Raw genomic sequence first — 16,537 nt, forward strand, 5'->3', positions numbered from 1 at the left:
CCCATGCAAAACCTTGTCAAGGCAATGATATTAGCGGGGAAGGCGGTCATCACTTTGGGGTGGAAAGATAAAAGTAAATGGTCAATAGAAATCTGGCACAGCTATTTGTTTGATTACATACAGTCTGACATCGTGGCAACAATAAACAAGGATTCCACGTGGGAAGATAAAGCCAAGGAAATCGAGACCAGATGGAACCCTTATTTAGAGTGGATCTCAGGAGAAACAAGGAAGGACATTCAGTGGAAGATCAGGACTCTGTGCCCTTGGCTGAGGGGAAAAGACTAAGAGAAGACGGGGAGGGTTGGGGGGGGGAGGGTTATTTGTAATTTCAACATCCATATGCTGTAATGGCCAATTGTACTAAAGTCAATAAAACATAAAAATATTTATTTTAAAAAAAAAAAAGAAAGATCTTAATCATTACAGATCATTACATTTATGATTGGTTAGCTGGAGGCCTTTTCTAGGTGCTGGTGCTGAAAGAAGTGTGGTATGAAAACACATGATATCCCCCTCCCCAATCATAAACAAAGGTCTCAGCTGTGTAGAAAATATAAAATACTAGCACTTTGTCTGTTTTAGTTTTAGTGTTTCAGGAACAAAATAAGCTCTGTCACCTTTTCAGAGTGGGATAATTCTTCAATATTTTCACCAACTGCTATTGCTTTCATTTTCTGTCAATGGGTGTTAGCAATAGTAGAAGCAGACATTAAGATTTCTGTTACCATAAGGTAATGTTTTAATAAGAAAACTCTGTAGAGTTTTCCTATTAAATTAAGTGGCATTATGCAGGAGAATTGCCATGTAAGTAACAGACTAAATGGTTAACATTTGCTACGCAGTAGTTTCATTGACATAATTTTATATTGAGGAATGAGAGATTTTTATACAGCATACGCTTTTTCGCTGTCATCTTTAACAGGGGGTATGGCCTAATATGCAAATGAGTTCCTGCTGTATTTGTACGTCTTTGTACTTTGTGATCTTCTCCTGTTCTTCCTTTTCTATTCTGCTGTCTTCTAGGATTACTATGTCAGTGATTCAAATCTGTTTATCATTTTTCTACAATTGTGATATAGAATCATGGAGTTGGAATGGAGCCCCAGGGTCATCTAGTCCAACCCGCTGAACAATGCAGGAAACTAACAACTAACACCTCACCCTAAATTCACAGGATCTTCATCGCTGTCAGATGGCCATCTAGCCTCTGTTTAAAAACCTTCAAGGAAGGAGAACCCACCACCTCCAGAGGAAGCCTGTTCCACTGAGGAATCGCTCTGTCAGGAAGTTCTTCCTAATGTTGAGCCAGAAACTCTTCTGATTTAATTTCAACCCATTGGTTCTGGTCCTACCTTTTGGGGCCACAGAAAACAATTCCACACCATCCTCTATATGAAAGCCCTTCAAGTACCTGAAGATGGTGATCATATCACCTCTCAGTCACCTCCTCTCCAGGCTAAACATCCCCAGCTCCTTCAACTTTTCCTCATAGGACGGTCTCCAGACCCCTCATCAACTCGTTGCCCTCCTCTGGACCCGTTCCAGCTTGTCTATATCCTTCTTAAAATGTGGTGCCCAAAAATGAACACAATATAGGTGAGGTCTTACCAGAGCAGAGTAAAGTGATACCATCACATCACTATGCTTCTGTTGATACAGCCCAAAATTGCATTTGCCTTTTTAGCCACCGCATCACACTGTTGACTCATGTTCAGCGAATTATCCACTAAAACCCCTAGACGCTTTCTGACATACTACTAAGACAAGTGTCCCCCATCCTATAACCATGCATTGGATTTCTCCTACCGAATTGCAGGACTTTACATTTATCCCTGTTAAAATTCATTTTATTGGCCTATCAAGGTCATCCTGTATCCTGTTCCTGTCTTCTACTGTAAGCCCTCCCAATTTAGTATCATCTGCAAATTTAATAAGCATTCCCTCTATTCCTTCATCCAAATCATTTATAAAGATGTTGAACAAAACAGGTCCCAGGACAGATCCTTGAGGCACTCCACTTGTCACTCCTCTCCAAGAGGATGAAGAACCATTTACAAGCACTCTTTGGATGCGATCTGTCAACCAGTTACAGATCCTTTTAATGGTAACAGGATCCAAACCACATTTTACCAACTTGTCAGCAAGGATAGTATGTGGAACTTTATCAAAAGCCTTACTGAGATCAAGATAAATAATGTCTACAGCATTCTCCTGACCAGCAAGGTAGTCATTTTCTCAAAAAAAGAGATCAGGTTAGTCTGACATGACTTGTTCTTGAGAAACCCATGCTGGCTCTTAGTAATCACATCCATTCTTTCTAAATGTTCCAGGATCGACTGTTTGATGATGATATCAAGGATGTTATGTTACAGGTGTTCATCTGTTTGTAACTGGAAATCATAAGGAATCTTATCATCACCACCACCACTCACATGTCAGCTACTGTTTGCCCCCCCCCCCCGGTATAAACATAAAAAAGTGATAGGTAAATAAATTAAAGCCTTATGTTATAACTTAGACATCTTTTTTGAATAAATAAACTAATATCTGCTCACTTGTGTCATATTTTTTTGTTTCACTGTTTGCCAATATAGGTTTCTTTTTGGTATGATTGTTAGCAAAAATGATGATGATATTTGATTGTGAAATATGTGAAATATCGCACACATTATTCATGTGACATTATAAGAGTGTTTAGGGACTTGGGGGGGGGGACTGTCTTTGTATATTTTACTTCAAGGTAAAAGCCAGGAAATATATATTTGGAGGTCTGAAATACCTGAAAAACTATTGCATTGATTGTAATGAAAGCAATTCAAATGCCGATTGCTAAGAATATTCTTTAAAGTTGCACTGTGTTTGAGCTAGGCCCCAATAGTTGTTCTAGGGCTCTGAGCAAGAGAGGAAACTAAAGCTTTTTAAGGCTTTTCATGACTGGTGGGCACCTGTTTTAGCTGCCCTGTTCACTCATATAGAGGGGTCTGCTAGGCTTCCACAAGAATGGGCCTTTTCTATTATGATCCCAATTTATAAGAAGGAGTAGTATACCAGCCCTGCTAGCTACAGAATAATAAGCCTACTGGATGTAATAGGAAAGCTTTATGTAAGACATTTTCTGTCAAAGCTGGAGACATGGGTAATTGAAAGAGGAGATTGGATAAAAATATGGAGCAGAGGTCCATCAGTGGCTATTAGCCACTCTGTGTGTGTGTGTATAGTCACTGTGTGATACAGAATATTGGACTGGATGGGCTGTTTGCCTGATCCAACATGGCTTCTCTTATGTTCTTATGAAAATAACTAGTTAGCACCACAACAAATTCGATTTAGGCAGGGTCATTCCATGCTGGTTCACTGTCTTCTACTGCAACATCTTATCAATAAATACCCTAATGGTTCATCTATGCAAATATATCTTACTTTTATCAATCTCAAAGCCACATTTGATTCAATCACAAGGTATTATTTATGATATTACTTATTTATGGAGAACATAAAGTAATATGAATCATAGGTTGCTAGACTTTATAAAGGCCTTCATACAGACAGCAGTTTAAAGATCAGACTAGATATCCATTTCAAATCGTCTAGCCCAGTTAAAAAGACAAAAGCCAAGGCTGCTTTTGGTCTCATTGATTTTAATCTATTCATAAATGATACAGCAGATTTCCTCATTTCTTCTCAGTCAAAGTAGGTGGGAAAACCATTTCAACCCTAGTCTATGCAGATGACACACTGCTAATTCCCCATATCCAAATTCGTCTTAAAAGGCTGCTGAGGCAGTTCAGCTCTTACTGGAAAAATAATTTACTTAATGTTAATTAAGATAAACTAAGATTATGATTTTTGCTTGAAGACTGGATTATTATAAATGGACAATGGATAAGAAACCACTAGAACAGGTTTCCAGCTTTACAAATTTTGGGGTGATTTTTATCAGTCAGGTTCTTAGACAATTGATATTGACTATGCTAAGTGTAACCTCAAAAAAGGCATCCTTAGTCATCTTAGACTTTGTAGGAGGAAAGGAGCCTGATTCCTCCAACTGTAGAAATATACAAAATGAAGTTACTGCTGTGTGAAGCACCAATATGGGGCATTGGAAATCTCCAATCTTTAGAAATTTCTCAAAACAGATTTGCATGCCAGTTGCTCGCTCTTCCACCATCAACACCTTCAGCTGTGGTTAGAATAAAATTATATCTACCTTCTTCAATAACAGCTCTACCTTCTTCAATAACTGCTTTTAAAAAACACCATTAATTACTTTGCTGAAGATCATATTCTGTACATTCTCAGGACTTTTGACCTTGGTGTATGGTAAGATGAAGGATAACTCATGGTGCAGTTCTTTGTTGAGAGTAGTCTTGGCTTCTCAGTAAAATGCTTGAGAACTCTTGCATTCCATGCAGCCAGGCTCCTTATAAAACAAAGATTGTTAGATGAGAGTGCTCAAACTGATGTAGGTAGGCAACTTGAAAACATCTATACTTATAGACAGCTATTTCCCTCTCCTGTGAGTCTTCCAAAATACGTTACCAGTTTAAGAAATAGCAAGTACTTAAAGGCCTTTACCAGAGCAAACCTAGATATTTTACTGCTCTCAGTCTTAGAAGGCCGTGTTCATAGAATACCATATAGAAAAAGTCTATCTGATCAAAAGTCTATGAGGATCTATCCCACTTACCATTTTAATGTACAAGATATGACATTGAACATAATAGATTTTTGCAAAGCATAATACCCTGCTTCTCAGGAAGGTCAGATCAGGAGAAATCAGTAATATTACTGACAGTCATAGATAGAGACAAATTAATCACTCTCTAAAATGGCAACTTTTGGTGCCGCCTTTACGAAGGATAAATAGATGATGGGGCATGCTGATACATGGAGAGAGAGAGAGAGAGAGATGGATGATAAGTATTTTTGTATTAGCTGATGGATATATAATGTTAATGATGAATTTGTATTTTACTATTAATAGGAAAATGTTTAAATTTTAAATTAGCAACTCTGAGCCGTTCACAGGAGGGGAAGTGTATAAATTAACGAAAATAAATATTTTTATTATGGTTACTTCTTTTTTCTTTTTAAAAAATTTTATCTTGGTGGAATTTCTGCCTTATTCTGTATTATTATGTTTTTTGTTTGCTTGTTTGTTTTTGCTAATGTAATAAAGACTGATTGATAAGGAGGAATCCATAAACATTGGTATGGTGTTCTGTGTGGAGGTATATTTGAATTTGCCTGTCAGATGAATTTAATCATTCTCCTTTACTCCAGAGATATTTTAAGAAGTATAAATCTTGAAATATTTTTGTTGCATGCAATTCAGACACCCTGCCAGAAAATTAATACCAAATTGCATGGGGGGCGTGGGACATTCAGGTTATTTATCCAGAAAGGTTTATTCTTATGGCACAGGTGAAAAAAAATACAAAATAACTTCTACAAAATAAGGGATCATTTCTGTTTGCTTTCATTTCTTCAACATGTTCTGATGTGATGAAGTAAATGTATTCTAATTTAGAATGTAAATAGCATAAAACAACAAATGTCCAGAGCACAAGTTTCTTGGAATTAAGGTTGTTCTGTCCTATATTTGCTAATGAAATCTTTTTTCCCTCCCCTCCCCCCCCCCTTTAAACCCTCCTCAGGCAGCCAAGGACAGTTTCCACTCACTCAGAATGTTACAGTTATTGAGGGAGAAACAGCAACGTTGACCTGTAGGGTTGATCAAAATGATAACACCTCCCTCCAGTGGTCAAATCCAGCTCAACAGACTCTGTACTTCGATGACAAGAAAGGTGAACATACTTTCTACTTTCTTTTATAAATGCTGTCAGTAATAAATGTCATGACAAGTTCAAATGTTGTTCTGGTGTGACATCCCTTTCATATTGTTTGTTCTATATCTTTGTCATAGAATTACATCTTTATTACTTTTAATTTTATGGGCACTGTTTCAGTTTTACCCAATCACAAAACTTACCACAACTTCTCATAACAAAATGTTGCTCCTAGTGGCTAAATTCATGAGACTAAAACCCAGTGTTCCTTAAACATATGACAATGTTTATTTCTCTATGTACCCAAAATACCGTAGAGGAAGAAAAACAATTTCCAGTTCTCAGATTTATAAAATTTATCAGCTTATACCTTACTTATAGACTCTACTTATACCTGCCAAAATCTAAGTCCTTTTGAGCATTGCAGAGACTAAGTCCGAAAAGCTTTCAGAAAATCTAAGTTCTCTTAACAGGTATCTATCGGAGATCTCTGCAGGAGAACTGGCTGGCACCCCAGAAAGCATTTAGCTCTTTGAGATGGCAGCAAGAACCCAAGCCAATAATTAATTTTTTGATTCATGCAGTAACTGCAGCAAGCATAGTATATGCGAAGAAAATGCAAAAAAAAAAAAAACCCTAAAGAGGACTTTGTTCAGAAGCTCTTAGAGATGGCAGAAATTGATTTACTTTCTGAAAAATTAAGAGAAGGAAATATACAAGATAATAAGAAGATCTGGCAGCCACTGTATGGTTGGGTGTAGTATGAGTTTGGAATTTGAGACAACTAAGTGGCAACATATTTATATACAAACAAAACAGCAAACGGCAAACGGCTAAAACAGATTTAGCAGTAAAATAGCAATATAAATAATATAAAATCCTAGATTATAGAGTACATAGGGAGCTAATATACATAAATCAAGTAAAATATATATGAGTCGAGTTTAGCCAAATTAAATAATTTAAACAAAAAAAATGTGGTCATTCCAGAACCATTCTCTGTCGTATTTCCATGGCCTGTTGGAGAAATCTAGCCACCATTAAAGTTACTGTACCTCAGCACAAGTGTCATTTAAAAGTTTGTGGACTTTGCCTGAATCAGCACAGCCCAACATATCTGCTAAGATATATTTCAGGTATATACAACGAATATCATCATAAAGAGGAAAGTTCAATAATACATGGGAAATAGTTTCAATACACTTGGAATTACAAAGACAGTGTCTATTAGAGTACTCAATCCTGTTAAATCTACCAAAAAGGATAGCAGATGGTAATGCATTACATCTTGTTAACGGGAACGCATGCCGTTGCTGTGGAGCTTGTAGAGAGGAGAAATATGATGCTAATTTTCCTACTGAGAGAGGAAGTTCAAAATTCAGCGGGGAGCAAGACGTTGACCAGGCTATATAACGTTTGCATTTCGATATCTAGAATTCTGAGCTTAAGTTTCAAAAAAGCTTCTTTTAAAAATAGCATAAGAAGTGAATCTAAATCAATGCCCATAGATTTAATTTTCCTCTCAATAAATACTAGTCAATTTGACAAATTAGATTCTGAGAGCAGTTGATATAAAAGGCTTTCTGAGTCAGAGTGGAAATGTAGCTGTAGCCAGTATTTAAGTGACATTAGCCATGCTTGTGTTTCCACAAGATTCGTCCCTGTTTCTAAACACAAAACTGCATATGGTACGCTCTTTGGGAATCCCAGAATTTTCCGTAGGAATTTTGATTGGACACCTTCAATGTTATTATCCAAGGCTGTGATCCACACTGGGACCCCATATAAGAGCTGCGGTATCACTTTAGCCTTAAAGATTTTTAGTGCAGCTGGGATAAACTGATTGCCTCTGCTGTAAAAGAAGCGCTGGATAGCTGCAACGCTAACATTGAGTGACTTAATTATACAGTTACGATGATTAGTCCAAAGTGTGTTATATTGAAAATGAATTCCGAGGTATTTGTAGTATTTTACTTGTTCTATCTCTTTGCCACCTATTGACCATTTAGTTGGTTTCCAAGATTTGGAAAAAACAACAATTTTAGATTTGTCATAGTTCAATGGGAGCTTATTGTTGTTAAGGAAGGTGATACAGCGAACAAGCAAACGCTTTAATCCAATTAATCAAGGAGGGGAAGAGGGAGGGAGAGCGGGGCTGCGAGGAGTAGGATGGTGGCCCAGTGGTAGAGCATCTGCTTGGTAAGCGGAAGGTCCCAGGTTCAGTTCCCGGCATCACCAACTAAAAAGGGTCCAGGCACAAACAGGCATGGGAAAACTTCAGCTTTGAGACCCTGGAGAGCCGCTACAAGCCTGAGTAGACAATACTGACTTCGATGGACCGAGGGTCTGATTCAGTAGAAGGCAGCCTCATATGTTTAACAGGGCTGGGAGGAGCTGTGGCTCAGTGGTAGAAGGGTCTGCTTTGGTAAGCAGAAGGTCCCAGGTTCAATCCCCGGCATCTCCAACTAAAAAGGGTTCAAGCGAGTAGGCATGAAAAACCTCAGCCTGAGACCCTGGAGAGCCACTGCCAGTCTGAGTAGACAATACTGACTTTGATGGACCAAGGGTCTGATTCAGTAGAAGGGCAGCTTCATATGTTCATATGTTCAATTCTGGAACAAGATAGTAAGACTGTATCGTCCGCATATAACAGTAAAGGAACATGTCTGGCACCAAGTTTTGGACTATGATGGTCAGTATCTGACAAAAAGGGAGCAAGATCATTAAGAAAGAGGTTAAACAAAAAGGGGGCCAACGCACAGCTTTGTTTAACCCCATTTCTTAATGTTTTTGATGTAACATTGCCTGATAAAGAGCATTTGACTTGACAAAAGCTGAAAGTATATAATTTTTTAATGAGCATAAGAAGTCTTTTATCAATACTTGTTTGTTCCAGTTTATCCCACAACAGGTCTCTGTCAATTGAATCAAATGCTCCCTTTAAGTCTAAAAAGGCTACATACAATTTCATCTTTTTCCCAATAGTGTATTTGGAAATTAGATGGGACAAAGTATTATAATGATCGAGAGTAGTTTTGCCTTTACAAAAACCCAGCTGTTCCGGACCAAGAATTTTTTCTCGTGTCATCCATTGTTCAAGTTTCCTCGGCAGATACTTAGAATATAATTTACCAATGGTGGATAGGAGACTAATCGGCCTGTAATTATTTGGAATGGCGGGATCTCCTTTTTTATAAATTGGAACCACTATTGAATTAAGCCAGGCTTTAGGAATTATGCCTGTTCTGTCAATACTAGTAAAGAGAGATGCGAGCGGAGTAGCCCACCAATCTGGATCTAACTTTAGGATTTCAGAGGGAATAACATCTGGTCCTACAGCTTTACCTGATTTCAATTGCAAAATTAGCTGCCCTGAGCCATTCGTGGGAAGGGCGGGATATAAATTCTAAATAAATAAATAAATAAGATCTTTAACCATCAGAAGTCACAGAGGGCCACTCCGGAAGATCTACCTGAGAAAGTTCGAAAGGTCTAGAAGTGTATAGTTTACTTTGGGAGAACATAAAGAAGAAATATTGGTACCAGACATTGGGGGAAATGGCAGACACAGAAGGGGCATCAACTCTATGGGCACCTGATACAATAGACCAGAATATTTTAGAGTTCTTTAAGATTATGGCCTGGTATAGCTCCTCCCATTGAAGTTTAGCATAATCATTCTTTTTGCTTATAATAACCTGGGACAGCTGATTTTTAAGATCAAAGTACTCTGATGACCAAGCCCCAGTGTCGTGGTAACATCTGTAGGTGTTACGCAACAGAGTTTTAATGGCTCTACATTCTTCATCAAACCAGGGCTGCAGAGATTTTATGTTTCTTTCCTTTTTTACATTTTTAGGTTTAATATTTAGTGAACTAAGAATGTTAGATACTAGAGAATCATAGGCTATTATTAGCACTGAAGTATTCATTGCGGTGGTTAAAACCCTTCTAAGATTCAAAAGGGAATGAGAATTTAAAAGTAACTGAGCTGCTTGTTTAGTCTGACTATTCCAGCAGATTTTTGGTAAGGATGTAGACTCCCAACAAGTGTATAGAGGGATTAAGGGAAGAGTCTGGGGAAGACTCTGTATGAAGGGTCAAGATAAGTGGAAGGCGATCACTAATAATGAGATCACCTATACAGAAATCTTTTATGTAAAATTCTAGTGAGAAAGGGACAGTAATATAATCAATTATACTGCAACTTTTCTTAGAAATGAATGTAAAATCCCCCGAATGAGAAAATCTTTCCAAATCATTTAACCAGACCCTATTGTGTTGGGTACAAAATTTGGCAAAGCAAATGCCTGCCAAATTTGAATAGCTATCTTTAGATTGCCTCCTATAGGAAAAAAAGGTGGTAACGTATCATCTAGATTGAGGTTAAGGGCCTTAAAAAAGATTTTATCATCATTTCCCACTCTTGCATCTCCTGCTATTATTATTTCAAAAGAGGGAAATTTGGTTTCCAGTTCACTCACAATTACACTCAAACGTTTCCAATGATGTATCTAGGGCAGGAGGGATATATATGTTTACCAGAATCATAGAAAGATTCCCATAAACAAGCTTGATAGCTTGTTCCATAACACTTCCAGCTTGTAGGGGGATGCCTACAGAATTATGAAGAAGAGACACAAATATAGACAAACCCATTTGAAAACGGCCTCTTGAGTTGGTTCTAAAGGCTGGGAGCGAATAGGACTTATAACCTTCAAGATGAATCGGACTTTGGGACCAAGTCTCTTGGAGTAAGATGACATCAAAGTTCTTAAGGTAACTAATAAATTCAGCATCTTTGGATTTATTCCACCAACCAGCCACGTTCCACGAGATGATCTTAATGTCCGATAATGGAGAAGTATTTGGAATTGAAGACAATGAAGAGGATCTCAGTCAGTCATCTTGGGAAAATTAGTTTGGCAAGCAGGGAGACACAAAAATCATACCTTCATTTTCGAGGCCCCTAGAAATATTTTTGCTAAGTTCACAAAGGCTTGGCCAGATGAAATTATCCTTAGGATTGATGGAATTGTCCATAGACGTGGTGGGCGCTGGATGGATTTCAGCAACAACCAGCCTTTCCGAAGGCCGCCTGATTTCAGGTTGGGGGTAAGTGGTTAGTGAAATCTCAGATGGGAAAGTAGATATCGTATTATCCACATTCTAGTTTGTTAAAGGAGGGCAAATGGAAATTGAAGAGTGAGGAGGATCTTGTTGATCTAGGTCAATCAAAGGCACATCTTGAAGCTCTCTCAACTCGATAGAAGACGACCCAGGAGAGCTCTTTTGCTGCTCACTCTGCTTCAATAAGAGGCTTTCTTTCAACAAGTCTTGAAATGTCTTGTTTTTAAAATGTCTTGTTGATCATAAGATTGGAACTGATCTCTAATATTGTCTTCCAAGATGTTGGTTGCAGAAAGAACCTCCATAGATTCATTAAGAGGGTAAGATTGAGGTGACAAATTTGCTGGGCGGATGAAGTGTTTGCATTCAAGATGTCACCTGATCTATCTGCAACTATTGAAGAGTTTTCCTGTAGGTCTAGATATTTCTTTCGATAAATCAGGGGTAGAATGATTTCATTTCTGAAGATGCGCGTAGGGAAGATTCCTTTGGATGAGAGATATTTTTTTGATCGCAACAGAAGCTGAGAAATCTGCACTGACCTAAATGATAAAAAGCACCCTCTGTGACTGGGAACAAGCATCAAAGAAATCTATCTCATGTAGATCAATCCAAGCCGTTTCCCCTGGGTATAAAGTTCTTAGATGTCTTTTGGATAGTTGCACAGAGTTCCACAAAGGGCCCCTCCCTTTGTAGTTGCAGATGGTTAAACAGATTTTGTTTGGGGTGAGGATGAGTTTATAAAGTTGCTCTTGCTCATTGGATGAAGATTTTAATTTTTAACCTGTTGTTGACTTTGTTACTTGCTTTGGAAAGGCAGTCTTGGGATAACTATCCAAAAAGGGGCTTTTTGGAGATTCCATCTCTCCCAGTTCCTTCAAGAATATAAGATAAGGAGTGAGTACCAAATATTATACTGAATAAGATGGTGCAATTATAAGAAATGTGTATTTGTAAGCCAAAGAAAAAGTTATAAAGAGATAGAATGTTTTAAGAGACAAAAAGGAAGACATAAATTGTAAATGATATACAGATTGTGAATTATAGAATTAGATGTATTTGTAATAAGAAAGAAAATATAAGCAAAAGCGACATTTGTTCTCCCCCTCCCCTCCCCCAAAAAATAACCCCTGATTTTCCCATATGTTCCTGTATGATTCTTCCATTCCCCCTTTTCCTGTATTTGAAATTCAATAAAACTTTTAATCTGGAGATGGCAGCAAGAAATAGTGTGACATTCAGGCCTTTTATAGTATCTAAACATGTGAGCCCCTTTCTCACAAAGACTTTTTAAATATAAACAAAGTGCCTATAAATCCTTGTTTTGACATTTCACTCAACATCTAGATAATAGAGGCACTTAAGTGTTGGCTAATTTCCAATACCCCTTTGATGCCATCTGGACTCCTGATAATGTCCAGAGAGAAAATCTTGATAAGGTCAGTTTTCCATCTCTGGTAAACCTCCCTCCCATTCCAGGGGCCTTAATATACCTTACCTTATCTGTCCTAAGATACACTTGTTCAAACAGCTGTGTCCTGCAAAGCATCCTGGAGTTTGTAGTCAGTGAGTCCAATAATTGCTAACATTCCAGTAAAGGACAACAATAAAATTCATACAAAGCTTTGAATGAAATATGCATGTAAATAAAAGAACAGATAAATAGGGCTGAATGAGCATCAGGTCATTGTTTTGGGGGAAGAGAACAACAACCAACAATTATCTAGAGTTTTGCAGGATCACACTATACTCCTTTCCTGAGAAGCTGCTGGCAAAGGCAGAGCAACAATAACTCCAGTATTTAGGAGGGAGGCCTGTATGCAGCTCTTTCTAGTTACACAGATTTGCTGTGCTAGACACCAAATCACCCACAACCAAGGAAGAGCATCTTACATGGTACCATATGGCCTTTAAAGGATTAGGATAAGTGGCTAAGAAAATGTTCACCATTCTTGATTAGAAGGATGAATACTGGCTAGAGAAGGTAGATTCTGGCTTAGTTGAGTTGTGTACTGAGGGCATCAAGTTTAACCTGGATAAGATCAACTGGGGGGGAGGGGGGATATAAAGGGTTAAGTATTTTGTGAATATTTGACTGCACTTGTATATATTTTTACAAAGTTTAATTTAAAAAAAGAAAGTGAGGTTGGATACATGGGCAACATACTTATAGAAAGATCCCAGTAGGCAGCCGTGTTGGTCTGAAGTAATAGAACAAATCAGTAGACAAGTGCACCTTTAACTAAGCATACGAAAGCTTACATTCTGAATAAAACTTAGTTGGTCTTAAAGGTGCACTTGTCTACTGCTTTATACTTATAGAAGACAGCACTACAGGACGGTAAGCAGTGGGGTGCTGCAGGGCTCATTACTGGGTCCCGTGCTCTTTAACTTGTTCATAAATGATTTGGAATTGGGAGTGAGCAGTGAAGTGGCCAAGTTTGCAGATGACACTAAATTGTTCAGGGTGGTGAGAACCAGAGAGGATTGTGAGGAACTCCAAAGGGATCTGTTGAGGCTGGGTGAGTGGGCAGATGAGGTTCAATGTGGCCAAGTGCAAAGTAATGCACATTGGGGCAAAGAATCCCAGCTACAAATACAAGTTGATGGGGTGTGAACTGGCAGAGACTGACCAAGAGAGAGATCTTGAGGTCATGGTAGATAACTCACTGAAAATGTCAAGACAGTGTGCGATTGCAATAAAAAAGGCCAACGCCATGCTAGGAATTATTAGGAAGGAAATTGAAAACAAATCAGCCAGTATCATAATGCCCCTGTATAAATCGATGGTGTGGTCTCATTTAGAATACTGTGTGAAATTCTGGTCACCGCACCTCAAAAAGGATATTATAGCATTGGAAAAAATCCAGAAAAGGGCAACTAGAATGATTAAAGGGTTGGAACACTTTCCCTATGAAGAAAGGTTAAAACGCTTGGGGCTCTTTAACTTGGAGAAACGTCAACTGCGGGGTAACATGATAGAGGGTTACAAGATAATGCATGGGATGGAGAAAGTAGATAAAGAAGTCCTTTTCTCCCTTTCTTACAATACAAGAACTCATGGGCATTTGATGAAATTGCTGAGCAGTCAGGTTAAAACGGATAAAAGGAAGTACTTCTTCACCCAAAGGGTGATTAACATGTGGAATTCACTGCCACAGGAGATGGTGGTGGCTACAAGCATAGCCAGCTTCAAGAGGGGGTTAGATAAAAATATGGAGCAGAGGTCCATCAGTTGCTATTAGCCACAGAGTGTGTGTGTGTGTGTGTGTATGATGTGTATATATGATGATGACAACAACGACAATAATGATGATGACAACAACAACCTTTACTCAGATGTCTTACGCAGTTTATACCAAATGAAGCATCCCAGATAGCCCCATTCAGAAAGCAGTTCAAAGAGAATGTCATATGGCTGTGGTTTGGGGAGCAAAACAATGTACTAGAAGCTGCACAGTGCACAGCAGTTGTATTCAGATTTTATGACCCTAAAAAACTGTTAACCATCCAAGAAGATGCCTCTAAATATCAATTAGTGCCTCTAGATTTCAAGATGTGGTCTGTATATCATATACTTCACAAGCTTTGACTGCAGCACAGCAACAGTATGCTCAAATGGAAGAAATAATTTTTAGTCATAGAATATTTGTTACCCCCCCCCCCCCAAAAAAAAATCCATCACTACAAACAGGTATTGTGATCACTATTGTTCCACTATTGATTCATTCCTTGCCAAGAGACAAACAGTGCTGTTTGAAAAGAACATAAGAAGAGCACTGCTGGATCAGGCAGGTGCTCTATCTAGTCCAGTGTCCTGTCTCACATGGTGGCCAATCAGTTCTTCTGGACAGCTAACAACAGTGCATAGAAGCTGAGGCCTTCTGCTGATGTTGCCTCCTGGCTCTGGGATTCAGAGGTTTAGTGCCCCTGAATGTAAATATTCCCCTCAGTCACCATGGCTAGTAGCCACTGAGATAATTATCCTCCATGAATCTATTTAATCCTCCTTTACAGCTGTTTATTCATATGGCCACCACTGCAACCTTTGGCAGTGAACTTTCATTTTAATCACTCTTAGTGTAAATAATTGGGGAATCAGTCTCTCTCTCTGAAACTTCTCCTTTTGATTTCTTGTATAATAGTTGAATTAATTTTGCAGTATTTATCTTCCCTATACCAGTGGTAATCTGACAATCACATTAAAGGTTTTATTCGTGGATTAGTGTATGTGAGTGAGAGAAATAGAGAAAGAGAGAGAGATGGATGTGTTCACACTACACTAATTAATATGCTTTGCAACTGGATTTTTTTTCTTACACAGTAAAAATCCAGTTGCAAAACATCATTTAGTGTAGTGCACTTCCACAACAGAGAGTCTATATTTTCACAATCCCTTGCACTGGCTTCAAATTACTGCAGAGTCAGTAGAACATTTGTCGTACTCTGCAGTATGTCACTGGGGAATGAAACAAGAAGGGGGAATCAAATTAAATTGGCCCTTAACCCTTGCATGAGCTGTGGCTTCTTTCATTGCGCTCATTACACATGTTCCGCAGGGCCTGTAAACGGCCCTCTTCCACCAGGCATTCGCAATTTAGATCGCTGGCTACTATAGTCTCCAAAAATATCTGCAATCTGCTCTATATAGAACATCTGGACCACAAAGATTTGTTTTGTGGAGAACACCTAGATGGAATAGCAAAGCAATATAACTTAAGATCATAGCACCTGAAATGTTAATTTTTATGTTTTAAATTACTTTTATTGTCTTTATGTTTTTATTATATGTTTATGCTCATGTATACACATGAGCATATGTGAGCCGTCCTGAGCCTGCTTCGGCAGGGAGAGCGGGATACAAATTGAATTAAATAAATAATGTGCAAGAATTAAGGGGTGATCCCCCTTCCTTCTTTTTGTAGCAACGTCCATGGTGAATATAAAGTAAATAAGTGAATCTGCTTCAGTGAATTTCTTCTGTTTACAAGAGCTTCACTACAGGTGATTTTTTTAAAAAGTCCTTAAATAAGGTTTGAAACACACATTAACAGATGTCTAGTAGAGTAGCAATACATTCTTGAAATTGTATTGACTTAGTTTTGATAAACAAAACCCAAAGCTTTTTTTAAAAAAAACCTGGAAAACCATCCCCAAATATTACTTTAGAAATAATATTAATTTAAGTCATTGTGTATTTCATATTATATAAGCTGGTTAGTTACTGTACACTTTTGATTATAATAAATTAATAGGATCACTTCCAGTTATATAATTTATTTTTTCCCATCAGATCCCCATGAGAAATGAACATTTTGTGCATAAAATGGTGAAGTGTAGGAGGTTGTGTTATTTTGTATTGAAGTGTGGGCGGTTGCAGAAATTAAGTCTTCTACCTTTGCAACTACCTGCTAGCTAAATTGAGAATGAAGCTAATGCTCTGAAATGTGATCAAATGAATCCATGATTTAGGTGCTTGTACTAACACGAGCCCTTCATCTGCCTTCGTATTATGCACATTAGTGATTTTACCTTTTCTGTTTACTCTTTAGAAGAATTGAATACAATATCATTCTTGATTATCCTGCCATCTCAATGCACTGTATACTGTCACT

General features: G+C 38.0%; 1 protein-coding gene across 4 annotated transcripts in view; it reads left to right on the top strand.

Moving 5' to 3' along the window:
• CADM2 (cell adhesion molecule 2) overlaps window positions 1-16,537 on the top strand; it is a 966,308-nt gene that overhangs the window by 560,428 nt on the left and 389,343 nt on the right. For all 4 annotated transcript variants that reach the window (XM_060234430.1, XM_060234429.1, XM_060234431.1 and 1 more), the window contains one exon: window positions 5,661-5,810. In XM_060234430.1, coding sequence (XP_060090413.1) covers window positions 5,661-5,810 — 150 coding nt within the window. The remainder of the gene's footprint in view (window positions 1-5,660; window positions 5,811-16,537) is intronic.

The sequence above is a fragment of the Heteronotia binoei genome, chromosome 3 (genome assembly GCF_032191835.1).
Source record: "Heteronotia binoei isolate CCM8104 ecotype False Entrance Well chromosome 3, APGP_CSIRO_Hbin_v1, whole genome shotgun sequence".
Classification (NCBI taxonomy): Eukaryota; Metazoa; Chordata; class Lepidosauria; order Squamata; family Gekkonidae; genus Heteronotia; species Heteronotia binoei.